This window comes from Mustela erminea, chromosome X (genome assembly GCF_009829155.1).
Source record: "Mustela erminea isolate mMusErm1 chromosome X, mMusErm1.Pri, whole genome shotgun sequence".
Lineage (NCBI taxonomy): Eukaryota > Metazoa > Chordata > Mammalia > Carnivora > Mustelidae > Mustela > Mustela erminea.
In genome coordinates, this window is record NC_045635.1 from 33,393,537 (window position 1) to 33,413,007 (window position 19,471).

General features: G+C 44.9%; 2 protein-coding genes across 2 annotated transcripts; both read left to right on the forward strand.

The window, feature by feature from the left end:
- Positions 1–7,407: 7,407 nt before the first annotated feature.
- LOC116582804 (huntingtin-interacting protein M) lies at positions 7,408–8,007 on the forward strand. The gene has a single exon (XM_032330568.1). It carries the CDS (start codon positions 7,523–7,525, stop codon positions 7,862–7,864), a length of 342 nt encoding a protein of 113 aa, XP_032186459.1. The 5' UTR covers positions 7,408–7,522; the 3' UTR covers positions 7,865–8,007.
- A 7,908-nt stretch (positions 8,008–15,915) lies between these two features.
- Positions 15,916–16,482, forward strand: LOC116582803 (histone H2A-beta, sperm-like). The gene has a single exon (XM_032330567.1). The coding sequence runs from the start codon at positions 16,017–16,019 to the stop codon at positions 16,401–16,403; it is 387 nt and encodes a 128-aa protein (XP_032186458.1). The 5' UTR covers positions 15,916–16,016; the 3' UTR covers positions 16,404–16,482.
- The last annotated feature ends 2,989 nt before the right edge of the window (positions 16,483–19,471 follow it).

A 19,471-nucleotide genomic window follows, 5' to 3' on the forward strand; every position in this document is an offset into this window, starting at 1 on the left:
TGGTTTATCTCACTAAATCCCTAGGGTGGGTTTCAGTTGCAATGGAGGGAATACTCTGGATCCCATAAGAAGTACTGAGAGGCCAGTAACTGAGAGGAGCTGTTCCAGCAGCTCCCTATTGACCTGTATGCATCATTTATCTATTGCTACAGTAATGCTTTGTAATAAACTACCAAACCTCAGTAACTTAAAAATCACAACCAGAGATCTGCTTCCAGCATGAAAGTGAGACATCTCCATAGACCAGTTCCCTAGAAAATTGGTGAAAATTATTTCTAAAATATTAAAACTGTTGGAAGTCTTTGGAGATGGTCCTAATGGCATACTGCAAATGAAGAAATATTTAATCAACAAAATCTGTTAAAACTTAGGGGTTGCAGCAAGAGTGTATGGTGTCTGTACTGATGCCCACTCCATTCTGCCCACCCCCCCAGCTCAATGAAATGGAAGCCACACTCAAGACTGGTGTGGCAAAAGCACAGGGCTCCTTCTCCCTCCAACTCCTTCCAACTCCTATCTTTGAGGGATGGGCACAACAACTTTTCTCATTCTGCCCCCCAGCTACTTCTTGCTAAGACTGAATTCTGGGCAGGTATGGCTGAGAGATGGGGGCTTGCTTTTGCCTCCCAACCCCCACTCATGGGATGGAGGTTCTACGTTGGGTGTTGAGTGTACTGGGACCTTATCACCCTTACAAGTACTGTCATCCACATGTGAGCCACACTAAGAGTCAAGGAAAGAACCGAAGCTACTCGCCCTCCATAGGGGTTCAGCTCTTAAAGCAGGAGTGTCACTCAGAGAAAAATGTCCTGTTGTCCTTACCCCCAGCTTCAAGGCCAAGGCTCAGGAATTTTTGCCCTGGAGGAGAAGCAGGCCTTAAAACAGAGAGTGCTGAATCCCTTATTGAGGGAGTTGACTTCCTTTGCAACAGAGTATGGAGATGTTTAAACACAAGGGCACTCTCAAAAACAGTGGAAGTTGTGATGAAAAGCCACTGGGAAGAGATTGGCAGATGGATTGGAAATACAGGCAGAACCATAGACGGGCTGGTTTTCTGGAGAGTGACTGAGAAAGAGACACCTGGGAGGAGCCCTCTTGGGGGCAGAACAAATTTAAACATTGACCTTAGGAACTGATCCTTCAAGAGAACCTGGGTTCAGTCTGTGGAACAATTTACACTTCAGAGCATTTGTTAAAAACAATAGAACAATCAGCTAGTAATTTGTGGAGCTTAACAGTTGGGTGTGTTCAGAGAAAGAAACGATGCTACCAAAACCAGTGTCATCACAGGGTGACAGGGATCATACTCAGGTCTGCACCCCATGAGGAACAACATAAAAGGCTTCACAGTGTGAAGGGAGGCTGTAGACTCCACGATGGTAATCCAGCCAGTCACTAAACAATTCAGTAGAGAAATCATAATAGGCCTTTGGTGGTGGAACCAATACTCAGAGTTGCTACAATATATTATCTAAAATTTCCAGTTTCCAATAACAAATTGTGGGACATGCAAGAAATAGAAAAATATGACCCATACACCAGAACAAGGGCCCTCAACAGAAACTTGTGAGGTCATCCAGAGGTAGGACTTAACAGACTTCAAAGTTACTCTTGTAAATGTGTTCAAAGGACTAAAGGAAAGTATGATTAAAGAATGATATGATTAAAAGAAGATATGATGACACTGCTACATCAAATAGAAAATACCAGAGAATCATAAAGAGGAACCATATGGAAATTCCGGTGGTGTTGAAAATTACAGTAACTGAAATGACAAATTCATTAGAGGGTGGACTAGTAGGTTTGAATTGGCAGAAGAAAGAAACCATGAACTAGATAGAACATTTGAGATTTTTCAGTTTGAGGAGCAGAAAGGAAAATGAAGTTTTTCAGACTAAAACAAGCAACCCTAGGCAGTAATTAAAATCCACACTCCACCCCAGCAGAAAAGTCCTGGTTAAGGTAACTACGTAATTTTAAAAGACAGTAGAAATGCATATTTATTTTCCTTTCTTCTTTTAATTGGTTTTAAAATTAGTTGTATATTGTGCACAAAAGATAGAAAACCATATTTTCCAATAACACAAAGGGCATGGGTGGAAACAAAGCTGTATTAGGTTAAGAAAAGGACTCCATATGGTGACTAGAATAGGCAGGAACAAATGAAGAGAACCATAGGTGACAAATAAGGAGGTTAATATAACAAAATCTGTATAAATACATGTTTGCTCCTCTTCTCTCAGCTTCTTTAAAGACACAAAGACATAAAATAATATAATAATTATGTCAATGTATTAGTGAGTCTATGAATCTACAATTTTAATATGTGTAATAGTAATAATACCACAAAAAGGGGATGTGTTGACTTTGCGGATCATGGCCAGGCTTACATAGATAAGGCCTTAGAAGGGACAACTAGGGTGACTTGACTCAGCTCAGTATGGTCTCTCATCCTCTAGCTGGTAGCTTATGCTTATTGACAAACAGAAGTAGCTGTTTTAAGTGAGAATGAAAGAATACAAAGTTTCTTGAGGACCAAGCCCATTACTGCCTACTCTTACGCAGGCAACTTTATTTCCCCAAGTAAATGGAATGGCCAGTCCAGATTTTAGAAGTGGGGATATAGGCACCGTGTCTTGACTGGAGGGGCTGCAAAGTCACATTTTTCTTTTTTTCAAATGTGGCCACACAGAGTGAATGCGGTGAATGGGATCATTGTGGCCACTTCTGCAAAGTCTGCCGTACAGTATGACAATCATTCATCCTGCACTTGTTCGGTCTTTCCGAACCGTTTTCTGTTTTATCCTTGGTTAATTAAAATACAGTTGACTCTTGATCAACATGGGTTTGAATTGTGCGAGTCCACTTATATGTGAGTTTTTTTCAAAAAATGTAGTACAATAAATATTTTTTCTCTGTGATTTCCTTAACCTTTCTTTAGCTTTATCTTAAGAACACAGTATGTCATACATATAACATACAAATGTGTGTTAACTGTTTTTGTTATCAGGAAAGCTCTCAGTCAACAGTAGGCTATTAGTAGGCAAATTTGCAGGGAATTAACGTTATGCATGGATTTTGTACTGCGAAGGGGTCTACACCCCCAAACCTCCATGTTGATTAAGGGTCTTCTGTGTAATAGATACAAAAATCATGTTCATCCAGATATGGGAGATGGATCCAAGTTCCAAGAAGTCTGTTAAAGTCCAAACTTTTCATTGTTTGTGGGCAGATAGAAGGTCATCTTTTTTTTTAAGATTTTATTTATTTATTTGACAGAGATCACAAGTAGGCAGAAAGGCAGGCAGAGAGAGGAGGAAGCAGACTCCCCACTGAGCAGAGAGCCTGATGCGGGGCTCGATCCCAGGACCCTGGGATCATGACCTGAGCTGAATGCACGGGCTTTGCCACCCAGGTGCCCCAGATACAAGGTCATCTTAACCCCCACTCTTTTCTACAGTCTTGTTTGGTCACATTACTTTTATTTAGCATACCCCAACTTACCCTGCCAGTTTAGGAAATAGCCATTCCCATCTTTCTTAAACGTTCATTCTCTCACCTCTTCTCTGCCTCATTCCCCATTCTTGTGCCAGGTCTCTGTTTCATTGTCCCTTCTTTAGAGGATATTCCTTGATTACTCCATCTAAGTAATATCTCCTCCTTGTATCTTAGAATAATTCATTTTTAATATACATTTTTTATGTAATGTGGTTCTTCATTGAGGATACTTTTGCCCTTTAGGAGACATTTGATAATGTATAGAGATACTTCTTTGCATCATGACTGTAGTGTGCTATTATCATCTAGTGGGTAGAGGCCAAGGATATTGCTAAATGTCCTGCTATATACAGGAACAGCCCTTGTGCCCCACAAGAAAGAATGGTCCAGCCAAAAACACCAGTAGTGCAGAGGTTGATGATCTCTGCTTGAGATCATGCATGACAACTTGGAATTACATATTTCTTTGGGTATCTTTCTTTTCCACAACTTGATGCTTCACAAGGGCAAGATAGTGTGTTTTGTTCAACATTGAACATCTAGCATCTCAGTGCTTGACATAAGGTAGAAGCACAATAAATATTTGTTAAATGAAAGAAGAGCAGGCAGGAGATAAGGATGAAAGGGAAAGACTTGATAATGAAAGTATATGAACGTGACCGTGTAGAGGATGCTGCCAGAATCCTCCCCACATGGTCACATCACAAGCCCATTGCATGCATATTTGCCTGACTTTCCAATGTCAGGAGCTGCATTTCTTTGTGTGAGGGATTTTATTAGGCTTTCAGAGCCCACTGCCCAATAACATGACAGTCCAGAATGCTGGGGCAGTATCTTCCCTTGTTATCTTCTCTTGTCCCCTTAAGCTCTCCAGTGACAGTAAGGTGATCAATAGTGGACATTTTGTTTGCTTCCTTCCCTTCCCTGTCTCAATTCCTCACTTCCCTGTTAGTTTCCTGGGAATACCTCCCATGGTAGGCTGAAAACTGGTCCCCAAAGATAACCAGATCCAAGTCTCTTGAGCTTGCATATATTACCTTCTATGGCAAAAGGGAATTTACATATAGGATTAAGATCAGGATCTTGAGATGGACCATGATTCTGTATTATGTGATAGAATCTAAGTGCAAATTCACGTGTCTGTGTAAGAGGGAGACAGGGAAATTTGACACAGAAAATGGAAATTGGACCACTGAGGCAAGATGAAGGAAGGGAGCAAAGACAAGAAATGCAAGGAATGTGGCTCTGGGAGCTGGAAAAATCCAAGAAACAGATTTTCCCCTATAGCCTCCAGAGGCAGCATAGAATTGTTGGCAACATGTTTTCAGCCCAGTAACACTGTTACGGACTTCTTCCCTCCAGAGCTGTAGGAGACTAAATATGTATTCTTTTAAGCCACCAAATCTGTAGCAATTCCTTAGTGGTCATAGGAATCTGATACAGATGTTGGCACAAGGAAGTAGTTTACTGCTGTAATGAGTGTCTAAAAATGTGGAAGCAGCTTTGGACTTGGATAATGGCCCTAGGCTGGAATAATTTTGAGAAGCATGATAGAAAATGCTAGATTACCTTAACCAGTTAGTAGAAATATGGATGTTAAAAATGCTGCTGGTGGGAACTCAAAGAGAAGTAAAGAGCACAGTGGAGAAAACCTACATTGTCTTAAAGAAGACCTAATACATCATAAATAACCAGCTGATGGAAATATGAATGCCAGAGGTGTTGCTGGTAAAGATTTAGAAAGAAACTGGGAACATCATACTGGAAGCTAGAGAAAAGGGGATTCTTTTTTTTTTTTTAAATTAATATTTGTCAATCCTGGCCTGGGCCTATATATATATATATATATATATATATGAAGATTTTATTTATTTATTTAACAGACAGAGATCAAGAGATCACAAGCAGACAGAAAGGCAGGCAGAGAGAGGAGGGGTCCGGGGGGGGGGAGCAGGCTCCCTGTTGAGCAGAGAGCCCGATGTGGGGCTCAATCCCAGGACCCTGAGATCATGACCTGAGCTGAAGGCAGTGAGCCACCCAGGCGCCCCAGAAGAGGGGATTCTTATTATATGGTGGCAGAAATCTTGGCTGAATTTTGTCCTACAGTTACACAGAAAGCAGAACTCATGAATAGTGAATCAAAGATTTGGTTGAGCAGATTCGAAGGCCTGTCCTTGTTTCTTCTTGCTACTTAGAGGAAAATGCTAGAGGAAAGTAAATTGAGGGATCAGCTGTTAAGCAAAAAAGAACCAGGACTTGAAGACAGGAGCCATTCTCAGACTTTCTAGATTGCAAAACACAGTAAAATGAGAGGATTTGCTGTTAAGAAAGCATCCTGTGGAGATAAAAATCGAGCTTGTAGCTAGACACATCTTTTCTCTGAGGGATCAGATCAAAGTATTCAAACAGAGGGTTCTTTGAAGCGACATGGGGTGTGAAGCATGGGTAACCTCAGCCACCTCAACAGAAGCAAGGAGCTGAGATGGCATTTTCCTGGCGGGAATCTATGAACACGTCTCTTGTCTATGGGCTTGAATCCCCATGACGTACAGGGTGACTACACGATTTCTGATTATGTTAAGTCAGCACAAACAATGCCATCTTTAACTGGGAGGGTAGATGAAAGGCGGCCATGGAACTCCCAAGATTTGCTCAGAGGAAAAGAAGCCAATAGAACTACTTAGCTGCAAACATGTGTTGCACTCAGAATAAAGGGAGGATAATTTTGAGGACAGAGCCCAGGGGCTAGAGGGCAGAGCTAAGGACGAAGGTCAGAGGGGGGAGCCACAGTTATTCCCAGACCTTGAAACGTGTCAATGTCTGTAGGTGTCCCTGCTTGATCGGCCCTCTTGGATCAGAGACTCCTTGTTTCCTTATCCTCTCTTTTGGATTGGAAAAGTCTGTTATCAGCTATAAATGAACCAAAAATAAGGCAGAAACACAGACTCAGTGGAGAGGAAAATTAAAATGAGAAAAGAATGATGGGGCGCCTGGGTGGCTCACTCAGTTAAGTATCTGACTTTGGCTCAGGTTGTGATCTCCAGGTCCTGGAATTGAGCCTGGCAAGAGGCTCTGTGCTCAGCGGGTTGTCTGCTTCTCCCTCCCCTTTGGCCCCTCTCCCTGCTCATGCTCTCTCTCTGTTTCTGTTTCTCTTTCTCAAATACATAAATAAAATCTTTAAAAACTGAGGAAAAAATGAGAGGAAACATCTCTTAGTGCTTTGGCTTCACCTAAGACAGCCAAGAAGTCATGACTGAGATTAAACTAAGCCCAAGGTAAACTTCTCTCTCTCAACAATGTTTACCTGATGCTGATAGATAACTCCATGGTGCATCTCATTATGACTTCCAAAATGATCAAGAGATATTTTTCAAACAGTGTCAAATGAAGACACTTAAAATGGGTATGAAATAAATGTGTTAAAAGATTCTGTTTAATCAGTGAGGGAATGGGAAGATGCTCTGACTGGTTCATAGAGAATCCAAGAATTAGATACAGGGATATTAATCAAGAATATTTAAACGAATGTGTAAATGGAGGCGAAACTGGTTTCATTCCATCATGTGGTGGGGGGAACAATGTGGTCTCTACTAGCCAAGACATTTTACATATTTATCACAAAACTGCAACTAACAAAGGATTGTAAAAGACCTCAAAGACCTAGAAGGCTAGAATCAGATCATGTGGAATGGTGTCCTAAGACAGGGAAGAGTTTTCCACTGAAATATGTATTTATCTGTACAATGTTAAAATCAAGCAGAAAATGGCCATTTTCTCAAAATCAGGGCCCAGTCATTAGGGTGACCAAGTTCCTGTCATGGACATTTCTGGGCTGAGGCCTGATAGGGGCACAATGGGTACTGATGACATCTCAAAGTCTAGGATGTCACAAAGGCATCTCCCTGACCAATGAGGGGCCAGAGCATGGGGATATAGTGGGCGGATGTGACTGCTGGTGTCTTGAGAGGCCTAGTCCAGCTGAACAATCAAGTAGAGCTGATTGGAGCCCAAACCAGCCAACATCATGTCAGGAAAGAAAAACCATGGGAGCTCCCGTCAGACTCAAGCCCATCTTATAACAACTGAGCTCCGGTTCCCTGTGAGCTACGTGGACCGCCTCCTGCAGGAGGACCAATACACACATCGCCTGAGTTCATCCACAACTGACTTCCTCCTTGCCATGCTTGACTACCTCACTGACTACATCCTGGACCTGGTCGGCACTGAGGCCAACAACAACAACATGGTGACCGCCCCACAAGATGTGGAGAGAGCAGTGAACAGCGGTGGAGACCCTCATCCACACTTGAAGGATACAGCCTTCACACTGTTCGATGAGATGCCTGGATCCAGAAGAAATGGCTAAAGCCTGAGTTCCTGGAGACTTGTGGCAGTCCTCACAGCCTCAGTCCAAGCCAAGTCTTCTCATAGCTGAGGAAGTCTGGCTTCTGTCATCAGTAAATGATAATAAAGGTCTTAAGATCCAGCACAATTTTTCTGACTGGTGTCTGTTTCTGTGCTCCTGAGTGGGCGGTGTCTGTGGGACGTCCAGGAGGCGATCTCCCGTGGGGAGTGGAGGGTGGACGGGGCGGTCGGTGTGGGAAGCTGGAGTCCAGCATTTCAGGGAGCGGTTTCTCTGGGGACAGCACGGGGAGTGGCCATGGCCGGAGGGGCCGGTGGTGGGGCAGGAGATCTCCCACGGGGAGTGGAGGGTGGAAGGGCGGTCAGTGTGGGATGCTGGAGTTGGGTATTTCAGGGAGCAGTTTACTGGGGACAGTGTTTGCGGGCGGGGGGGTGGTGTGTGGCCATGGAGGGAGTAGGTGGCTGCGGGGGAAAGATCTCCTCCCTGGCTCTGAGCAAGTCCACGCCTGGGAGGCCAGGAGGTTGGCTGTGGGGGCCGGGGGTGGGAGGGCTCCTGGGCATGTTGAATTCCCAGAACAATGGTGGTAACCAGGGAGGGGCTGAAGGCTTTCTTCGTGATGGGGGGAATGTGTGGAAGTCAGGAGGAGATGGCGGTGGGGGTGGGTGGAGAGGGTGGCGTAGCAGTTGGCGTGAACCTAATGGGACAGGGGCTTTCCACGAAGATGGAGGAGCGACGGGAAACCGTGTAGAGGCATGTGGAAAGGAGCCATGCTCAGGGTGATTTCATTCGTTTAGACCCAACCTCATTCCAAAAAAGGACTTGAGACACGGATTATTAGTGCTGTGATGCTCTGTGAAGTAAATCCTTCTTTCCTCTCTTGTGGACGCTGGTAAACAGTATCATCAAAGGTATTATCTGGCCTAAGACATGCAGTTCCAGAAGTTCTTAATGGTTATTAATAGATTTATATTTTATTCATTTATTTTTTTGAGAAGAAGGGAGGGGGAGGGGCTTAGGGAGAAGGGGGAGAGAGAATCTTAAGCAGTTTCCACAGACATTGTAGAGCCTGACTCGGGGCTCTGTCTCACAGATGTGTCTAAACACCTAAACACCGAGTTTAGGCTGTGATGCTCTGTGGAGTATATACTTCTTTCTTCTCTTGTGGATACTGGTAAATTAAGTGGATATACACACACACACACACATATATATATGCATGCATACATACACACATACATACATACATACTACTCTCTGGCCTAAAACAGGCAATAAAAAGATTTCTTAATAGCTGCCTGTCTCCCTCCTCACCCTCCCTCTGCCTCCTTCCACCATCTGTCAAAGTGTGGAGCTGGCTTTGCCTTTGTCTACTTCACAGGAGTGTCCTGACACTAACAGCATCCCAGCTGTGTTTAGAGGTCATCAGGATATGTGCTTGTAGAAATCCAAGGAAATTTTCTTGCTCCCTAATGCCACTCAGCCCCATATTTTCAGAAACCTCACCGTCAAGACGTCCACCCCACAAAGTTGTGGTATGTTATGGAGAGCCAGGACTCCCTCCTAGCCTTAGCCAAGTTCAACGGTTACTCTTCTGTTCATCCGAGTAGCCAGCAGGCCTCTCCCAGCAGCTGCAGGTGAATCTCTTTCCCAGGAGGATCACAGGATAGCACCAGCATCGGCACCCCATCCCTGAAGGGGCACATCTTTGCACCCCGGGCATGGTTTCTTGTATTTGGTGTCCTTCAGCCAACAGGGAGTGCCTCCAGTGTGAGTGATGCTAGGGAATCAGTCGTTATGCTAAGATCTTGGTATGTTGGTTACGCAGCTGATTTTTAGAAGCTGTTGGTTTTGGCTTATGGCAGTGGCTTGTTTTGGCACAAAATAGTCTCCTGGGACCTCTACCAGAAGGCACAGCTAAGGAGGAATTAATTCATTAAAGGCCAGAGATGTGAGAGTATGTGCATAAGTTATGTCCGTGGAGCAGACCCGTGTGGTCAGGCGGTCACCTCACGGTCCGTGCAGTAGTGGAAACTAATGGTCCCTGTGACACCTGTAGGGAGCCAGGCTTCTTGGGCTCACTCGGACGATCTGATGTCCAAGGTCGAGTTTGGAGTTTGAGCCTTAGTGACTTTATGTTGGCGAGCCCTCTGCAGTCACGAGGGCATGGTAGAACCTGGCAGGGCAGTGCCACCGTCCCTTTAAGAGCTATGCCTCTGCTGTGCTTGTGGGTTTCCCAGGAAACATGGAGGCCATGATCAGTAGAGCGTGGGTGTAAATGCAGCACCCTGCCATGTCCCCCTCCTACATGGGCACAGGAATCCTACACTGGGGGAGGAAGGCAGGCAGAGACTGACAATCGCTGCCCTTGGGAAAGAATGAGCCACCCGAGTTTAGGCCCTTTGTGCATTTCCAAAAAGTGGGAGGTGGGGGATGGTGAGGAACAGTTAACTCTAGCTTAGGCCCTGGAAAGAGGACACCATTGATGGCTAGTGCCCTGTTGGGAGTGGAGAGCGAAAGCTGGAGTGAGTGGGGATGGTCTGGGAAGGATGTAGCTGCCAAACCAGGTCTGTGATCAAGGCAGTATCGGGACAGGCTGGGGTCAGACACGTTACCACAGCAGAAAACATAATGTTTGAGAAGAGATGAGCCCAGAAACCAAGCTGAGGGGAAGCTGGAGGGTTGGGGGGCCTTAGGGAGGGTCATGTGGGCTTGGGATTGGCCTGAGCACAAGGCCTGGACACTAGACTGGCCTCTTACTGAGAACAACCTTTGAGAATCGTGGCGTTTGAAGGCCCAGGCTTCCTTAGTCCCTGAATCTGACAGATCCTACAGAAAGTGGTCAGAGGGAGACCACCTAACTATTTGGAAAGAGCCTTTGGAGCCCCAAAATAAGATTCAAGAATGATAAGATTATCTATAAATATCAATAAATCATTTGCCTAAAGAACAAATTACAAAAGTGACTGCTCGCAGACATAATGGAGGTGTGCAGATGGAATCATTAGGCCTATAATGACTCTTTCAAAGGAAAATCAATCAGCTGCCAGCATTTAAAAATCAAGAACTTTTAACCTGAAAACTCCTCTGACTCCTCTGGTGAAATCACAATGTGTGGGCACATATGTTTGTGTGTCATGTGACACTGACTGGCTGCTGTCCCATTCATACTGGGTCTCTCTGTTTTGTCCCAGTACTCACCCCTCCTTGCCGGATCTCATATATGGCCCTGTTCACTCATTTACAATACTCATCTGGCTTTTAAAGTTCCTTGAGTTCATCATCCCCATCATAATTTAATTGTAAAACCACAGTTTTCTGAAGGAGGAAATTTTCTCTTTCAATAAATATGAACAGCACAGAGCTCGTCAAAATTGTCTTTGCTATGGGGCCAATATATTCTGTTGTTCAAATTCACTGCGAGCTGACAGGCGGTCATGTTTCAGTAGGACTATAGAAGAATTCACATTAGACTCTACTTGAGTTCGTCATCTGAACTAGTATAAACTCTGTTCAGCGAGAAGACTCCACTCACTTCAATGTTATGGCAAAACCTGACTGCTCTAAAGGTTACTGAAGGCCGACCATTTCCCACCCTGCTGTAGCTGATGGGTAACAGATACTTTCATGGCCTACAGCAGCCCCAAATCACATTTGAATAGCACTATCAGAATGATTTTTATTTTATCTTATTCTTTAAGGATTGTGGTTTTGAATCTAGGGAAAGGCAATGAATAGGACATGAATTTGGCTGTTCTGTTTAGTGTTTCTGCTTTCAGAGTCCTTCATGAAAACAGTAGATTGGTCTGTCATGTATTTAGTATTCCAGAATCACTGTGGGGAAATCCTTCCAAACTTCATGTGTTTAAACAAACTTTACTAAAGGAAATCAGTGTGCAGCAGGAAGGCAGGTTAGATACTGTGGTTGTGTGATATCTTGGCTTCTGCCACGTAGGATGAAAGCAGTTGACCAACTTGACCGTGGAGGAGAGGGTGTTCATGACATATTGGGACAAAATAGTGACAGAAGAGGGAGGGAAGTCTGGTTCTGGTCTCCCATAGGTGTGGTTTACTTGGGGTGGGGGTTGGGCACATCAGCTTCCACAGCTGTCAGATGAGGAGGTTGGACTAAATTGTTTCAAAGGTCTACTCAAGGCGTACAATTGCCAGTCTGAGCTTTTCCTAAGAGAAGTCCATACTGACAGTGGAGAAATGGGGTTAAAGGACAGGGATTCTTTCTGAGCATCTCTAGGTTACAGCTGGGGCCACTGAGGCCCAGAGATGATACTCCACTCTCCCAACATCACACGGCAAGTGGGTAGAACAGCAAATATGACAGTCACGTTCTGGTAACTTCGCTGAGGCCCTGCTGCTACTGTACCCTGAGAAATGAGCCTGAAGATAGAAAGTGTTTAATGTTCTCCTCTGGGATACAGAAGCTAATCTCTTCAACACAGTGTTGTTAAGGTCTCTTGGACTTCTAGGAAAGCACAAGGAACAACTCACTCCCTAAAATTGTCCTTTCTGTTTTGTTTGGAAAAGGCCAGACAGGTTGGGATCAGAGGACTGATCTTCTGCTACAGGTCTTTGAGCTTGGCGAATCCTGGTTCCTTTTGTTCCACTTGCAAATCTTGTCCCACTGAACATTGTGAGAGCCATTCCATGAACCCATCTCCTTCTCAAATAAGGTGTTCTCGAAATTCTCACTCTGTCTCCTGACGGGGTCTTAAGAGTGATTATGTGATGACATCAGAAGCCTGTGCTTAATAGTTTATTCTGGAAGCATCTTGAAGTTACTATCTTTTTTTTTATGGGGTTCTGAGACCATCCTTATTTGTTGAAGACAGTCTCTGGGCTGTAGATGATTATAGTGCCTTTAGAGAAGCCTCAGTGTAAAGCTGATGACAAACTGGAGGAGACAGATACTTATGACTGAGATTAACTTACTGATAATTTTTGTAAGTAAAAATTTGTGATGGCACAAGAGTAGTGAAGCTACAGGTGGAATTACCTTTTTTTTTTTTTTTTGTCACGCATGAAAGAAGATGACAAGACAAGAAAAGAGTTTTTGACCCAGTGTCTATAAAGGGTAATGATGTAACCAAAAATGTATGGTATAGGTCCTAGACTTAAGGATTTTAATAAAATCCCATTGGTGTATTAGAGTTCTCCAGAAAAAAAAAAAACTGAACCAATAGGATATGTGTGTGTGTGAGAAAGAATATGATTGGGTCGTGCAGTTATCTGGTCTGACAAGTGCTAATTCTGTAAGGTAGGTCAACAGGCTAGAAACTCTAGCCAGGTTTCTTTGTTACAATGTGGCTAAATGTTTCTCCAAGAAACCCCAGTTTTTGCTCTTTGCACTTTCAACTGATTGTATGATGCTAATTTCCTTTTCTTATAATAAACTGATAGTAGATGTTAATCTCATCCGAAAAGTGTAGACCTGCATAGGCTAGCAAAGTTGACACATAGAATTTAACCATTATTATAGGTAGGTTTGATGCGTGTACTTTGTCAAAAAGCACTGGCCTATAAGATGCTGGATTGAGATTTTATGAGGAAGGTTGCAACCAAATATTTCAAAGTAATTTGAAAATATTTCAAAGTAATGATGGCTGATAGCACTATTGTTTTGTTACCCAAATCACCAGCAGGACTCTGATAATTAGAAACATCTCATGGACAGTAAAGCCACTGACAGATCTCTAGAAACTGCCCATACAGAATAGAACATTTGAAACACTTATATTAGTATTTTCTGTATTAATATTTAGCCTAGGGAAGTCTGAGCACATCTTTTGATTTGGGAATTTTCTGTGCAACTCATCAGTAGCGATATGTCCAATAAATCTAATTATTTCTAGCGCTTCTCTTTTTTATAATGTGAAAAAATAAATCTTTGATTTTCCAGGGGCCCTGTGAGAAATCAGTTGAAAACCAAAGGCAGTTCTCAGTGCAAAAGATACTGCAAAGTATTATTTTATTTCAATTTTCATTTAAGATTGTATTTCGGGAATGCTAAAATCGAATGCTATGTGGACATTTGCATGCTTAAGGTAGAATCATGAGGGCCTGAGAAGGTGAATGCTTGTAGTTTGGCTATCTACTAATTCAGTGGCAAGGTATAAGTAAATATAGAATAGTCCATTAAGTAAAGTCCGTAAAACTTTAGAAATGCAGAACTATTGTTTCTTTTATTTTATTTTTTAAAGATTTTATTTATTTATTTGACAGGCAGAGATCACAAGGAGGCAAAGAGCCAGGTGGGGGGGGGGCAGGCTCCCTGCTGAGCAGAGAGCCTGATGTGGGGCTCAGTTCCAGGACTGGATATCATGACCTGAGCCAAAGGCAGAGGCTTAACCCACTGAGCCACCCAGGCACCCCTCTTTTATTTTATAGAGAATAATCAAAGACATGTTGAAGTCAGAACAAAGGGATATTCTGTCGAGATACGGAATCTCTGCTCCTTAGGCAGATTTTATATAAAGTAAAATGGGAGAGTGAAATAGGGCTTTCTAAAATACTCAGGTCCTATTCGGTGGAATCTGGTCATGTTCCTTTCTATCTTGCAAATGGGACTTTGTAGTTGTAAGTTAAAGACAGTGAGGTGGGAAGATTATCCTGGATAACTGAGGCTGGCCCTAGAAATCAAAGCGCCCTTCTAAGAAGGAAGCAGAGGGAAATTTGAATACAAAAGCAAAAGGCCATGTGACAGCTGAAGCAAGGCACAGCTCTGCTGGCTTTGAAGATAGAAGAAGCTGTGACTCAAGAAATTCAGCTCTAGAAGCTGGAGAAGGCAAGGAAATGGATTCTACCCTAGATCTTTCAGAGGTCAGGCAACATTGTCTACACCTCGATGTTAGCCTGGTGAAGCGGATTTCAATGTATGACCTAGAAGAAAATAAATGTGCATTGTTTAAAGCCACTAAGTCTGTGGCAATTCGTTACAACAGCCATAGGAAACTAACACAGGTGAGGAGTAATACTGTCACCTCCTCTGGAGAACAGACCCACACTCCAAGAAAATTGAGCCTTTTCCACAGAGAACAAACTGAAGTCTCATGGCTTCAATGTATCACTTGGTTCTGAAGGGCCCAGGAGCTCTTTCTGAAGATCTTGTGAACAAACCCACCAGAACTGATCCAGATTTTGAAAAAAAAATTAAACAGCAAGAAAAACACAAAGTTAGAGAAGAAAATGACCATTATTAAAAATTTAAATTAGAAAAATAACATTAACAAAGTACTATCTGTACTTTGGATTCACCTAGAAGAAATGCAACACTCAGCTGAGAACAAGGTACACTTCTGTGTCAACGAATATGTACCTGGCTCTCACAGGTGAACCCCCTGGGCATATCAGTGTGATCTTCAAAACAGAAGGTATTTTTGAGAGAGAGAAAGCGTGCGAGCATGACTGAGCAGGGTTGGGAGCACCTGAGGGAGAGAACCTTCCGCAGGCTTCACGGAGTCTGACGCAGGGCTTGATCTCAGATCACGACCTGAGCCAAAACAGAGTTGAATGCTGAGCAGACTGAGCCACCTACCCGCCCCCAGGAGATATTTTCAGAGTAAAATCATGACCCTTATGCGGATATGAACTGGAAATGCGTTAGGTTTTTTTTTTTTTTTAACTCATGAGGAACTGGCAGATATTGTAACCAATTCAAAAGAGAATCCAAAGAATATAGAAATATAATATTTAAATGTGTACATGGGGAAAAGTGGTTTTATTTTGGACCTCTACTGGACAGCATTCCGTATGTCTGTTGGTTACCAGCCATTTACAAAGGGCTGTAAGAGAGCTCAAAGATGATGCAAGGCTAGAATCCGGTAACCAGGAGTGGAGTGTCCTAAAGACAGGGCACTGATTATATTGAACATTCATTTCCTTTTTAAAGCTAGGCTATTAAAGTCACCTAGAAAATGTTCCCTCATACAGAGGGTTCAATAAACACGGAGACCAGGTTTCCATCATAGATGTTTCTAGGCGGGTCCTGATCAGGCCCCGTGTCATCAATGACATCACAATGTCCGAGTTGCCTTAAAGGCAGCTCCCGGGCCAGTGAGGGGCACAGTGGGCAGGAGCGAGCACTGGTATCGCGACAGACCCAGGCCCGTGGCACCATCAGGCAGGGCCAAACCCAGCTACCATCATGCCTGGGAGAAGAAGCCCCTGGCACTATCCTAGACATAGGAGGCACAGTCTGTCCCGCTCCATGAGAGCTGAGCTCCAATTCCCGGTTAGCCGCGTGGACCGCCTCCTGAGACAGGGTTGCTATGCTCAGCGCCTGAGCTCATCTACACCGATCTTCCTCACGGGCGTTCTCGAGTACCTGACGGCCAACATCCTCGAGCTGGCAGGCCAGGAGGCCCGCAACAACAACAAGATACGCATCACCCCAGAGCACATACAGAGGGCCCTGGGCAGCCACCAGCACCTGAGCCGCCTCTTTGAGGACAGCGCCTGCCCTCAGGTGGAGGGGGTGCCCCAGCCCAGAAAGTGCGGCGGCCTGGGTCCCAGAGCCAACAACCTCATCTAGTCCCTGGCCCCGCGCATAGACGAGGGAGGCCTGCTCTCCTGTCAGCAAAAGCCATTAAAGGACTTACGATCCAGTGCAATTTTTCTGACTGGTGTCTGTTTCTGTGCTCCTGAGTGGGCGGTGTCTGTGGGACGTCCAGGAGGAGATCTCCCGTGGGGAGTGGAGGGTGGACGGGGCGGTCGGTGTGGGAAGCTGGAGTCCAGCATTTCAGGGAGCGGTTTCTCTGGGGACAGCACGGGGAGTGGCCATGGCCGGAGGGGCCGGTGGTGGGGCAGGAGATCTCCCACGGGGAGTGGAGGGTGGAAGGGCGGTCAGTGTGGGATGCTGGAGTTGGGTATTTCAGGAGCAGTTTACTGGGGACAGTGTTTGCGGGCGGGGGTGGTGTGTGGCCGTGGAGGGAGTAGGTGGCTGCGGGGGAAAGATCTCCTCCCTGGCTCTGAGCAAGTCAACGCCTCCCAGGAGGATGGCTGTGGGTGGGGGGGGGGGGGTGCTCCCAGGTGTGTCGAATTCCCAGAACGATGATGGTAACCGGGGTGGGGCTGAAGGCTTTCTTCATGATGGGGGGAATGTGTGGAAGTCAGGAGGAGATGGCGGTGGGGGTGGGTGGAGAGGGTGGCGTAGCAGTTGGTGTGAACCTAATGGGACAGGGGCTTTCCACGAAGATGGAGGAGCGACGGGAAACCGTGTAGAGGCATGTGGAAAGGAGCCATGCTCAGGTTGATTTCATTCGTTTAGACCTGGCCTCATTCCAAAAAGGGACTTGAGACACGGATTATTAGTGCTGTGATGCTCTGTGAAGTAAATCCTTCTTTCCTCTCTTGTGGACGCTGGTAAATAGTAGCATCAAAGGTATTATCTGGCCGAAGACATGCTGTCCCAGAAGTTCTTAATGGTTATTAATAGATTTATATTTTATTCATGTATTTCTTTGAGAAGAAGGGAGGGGGAGGGGCTGAGGGAGAAGGGGGAGAGAGAATCTTAAGCAGCTTCCACACACATTGCAGAGCCTGACTCGGGGCTCTATCTCACAACCCTAAGATTATGACCTGAGTCACAGTCAAGAGTTGGATGCTTAACTGACTGAGCCACCCAGGGGCCCTTTAACAGGTTATTTGTAAATGTATTCCATTTACAAACACATTTGTTAGTCTCATTCTCAGCTGAAACACCTAGCCTGTGTATGGTCATATTTTGATGGCGACCTAGAGTTCTCAGTGGCTGAAAGCCTGTTTGGAGAGGTGTGAGTGTGTTCTGTGTAAATTCCCTCCCAAATGGTGAACTCACAAGTACGGACGATTCTTATAAACAGTCTTGTGCTGTTTTGGGTTAAAAAATAGTTGTCACATCGAGTGTTCTGGCAGTTTGTCCCCTTCCTGTGACTGTCGGCATCTGTCATTTTCTCTTGTTCGTCATCTGCTCAAGAGCCCCCCTGTCACTCCCGGCCTGTCATAGAGGGCTGCTCAGAGGTCATCTTGGTGGCTTCAACAGTGGGATCAGAGGAGCTAGGTTGGCCATCCCCATTCACCATTTTGTGGCCATGTGATCTGGGACAGTCCTCTCTTCTCTCTGAGCAGCACTGTCCTCATGTGTGAAACGGGGACAATAAGAGTTCCCCCATCTTTGGATTTTCGCAAAGATTAAGTTAATGTGTGCCTGGAAGCTGTGGCAGAGCGCCGTGCCCGGTACCGAGTGTGTCCTTAATGAGTAGCTGCCTGTCTCTCCCTCCCTGTAGACCAGAAGCTTAGGGTGTTTCCCAAGCACCCCTGGGCCTGGCTCTCCCGTGATGGCGGGGTGCCTGGGCCTCTGGTGTGGAAGCACAGCCTGCTGCCACCTGTGGAGAGACAGGAGAGTGCCACAGAGAGGAAGAAGCCAGAGGCACACACCCGGGAACCAGACAGGCCTCAGTCCCGTTTCCTCTCTGCTCTCCTCTGCCTGGTGACCCGCCCTCCGTCTGCCTCCTTCCTCCGCTTGTGTAAGCAGAAAGACCGGTTTGGCTTTTAGCACATTCACAGAAGTATTCCGAGAAAAATAGTATGAAGGTTGTACTTACAGCATGTTAGAATATGTGTTTTTATAAATCCAAGAAACCTTTCTTGACACATACTGCCCCTTCAACCCAGTATTTACAGAAACACCGTCAAGGTCTACCCCATGATATTATTTTCTAGACTTCATTACTCTCTATTTTAGTAAGAGTCTTCTGAGGGGGCTCAAGGAGCTACCACAGGCAGCTGTGGCCTCTCTATGAGCTTTCTTTCTTGTCAGCATCCTCTCCTTCTGTTTGGTCCTCAGTGGTCTTGGTAGGCCTTGGCCACCTGTGTGAACTTCTCTCGCTCCTTGGTCATTTGTTATGGAGAGCCATGAAGCCCTCCTAGCCTTTGGCAAGTTCAGCTCTCTCTCTCCTCTTCATGTGAGTTGGCGAGCAGGCCTCTCTCCAGCAAGTGGAGGTGGAGGTTTACTAGGTTCCGGTAGTTTCCTTGGGGACACATCATCCTCCATAGCCATAAAGTGCAGAGGTTGAACCAAATTTCTTTGAAGGTCTCCTTGAGGGATAAGTCCAATTATCAGTCTGTGAACTTTTCCAAAGAAAAATTCTGTATTAACAATAAGTGGGGCACAGGGGACAGGGCTTTTTTTAGGGCCTCCATTTTATTTCAGAGGCCGGTTTGGCCCCAGCATGGTAATCAGCTCTCCCAACATCACAGTGAGAAGGAGAATGTGTCTCTCCTACCTGTTGAGGTTCTTTCTGATATCCTGAGAAACAGGCCTTGAGATAGGAAGTGTTTCATGTTCTCCTCTGGGAAAAAGAAGCTAAACTCTTATTGTCTCTGGGATCTAGGGAAGCATTATCAACTTAGTTGTATTTTATTTGGGAAATCTGATAGGTTAGGATAAAAAGACTGATTTCATTCTTTGTTTTGATTTAAATCCAGTTAGCCTTCATATCAACATCAAATCAACATCATTAGTGTTTTATCTTTGTACTTTGCAAACACAGGTCTTGTTCCTTCTAATGTTGAGCAACATCAAGAACACTTCTGCTTCTCAGTTAACTTGTTCTCAGAATT

What these genes read in the sequence shown, in the direction of transcription:
- LOC116582804 (XM_032330568.1), top strand. Translation starts at nt 7,523, where the DNA reads ATGTCAGGAAAGAAAAACCATGGGAGCTCCCGTCAGACTCAAGCCCAT.
- LOC116582803 (XM_032330567.1), top strand. Translation starts at nt 16,017, where the DNA reads ATGCCTGGGAGAAGAAGCCCCTGGCACTATCCTAGACATAGGAGGCAC.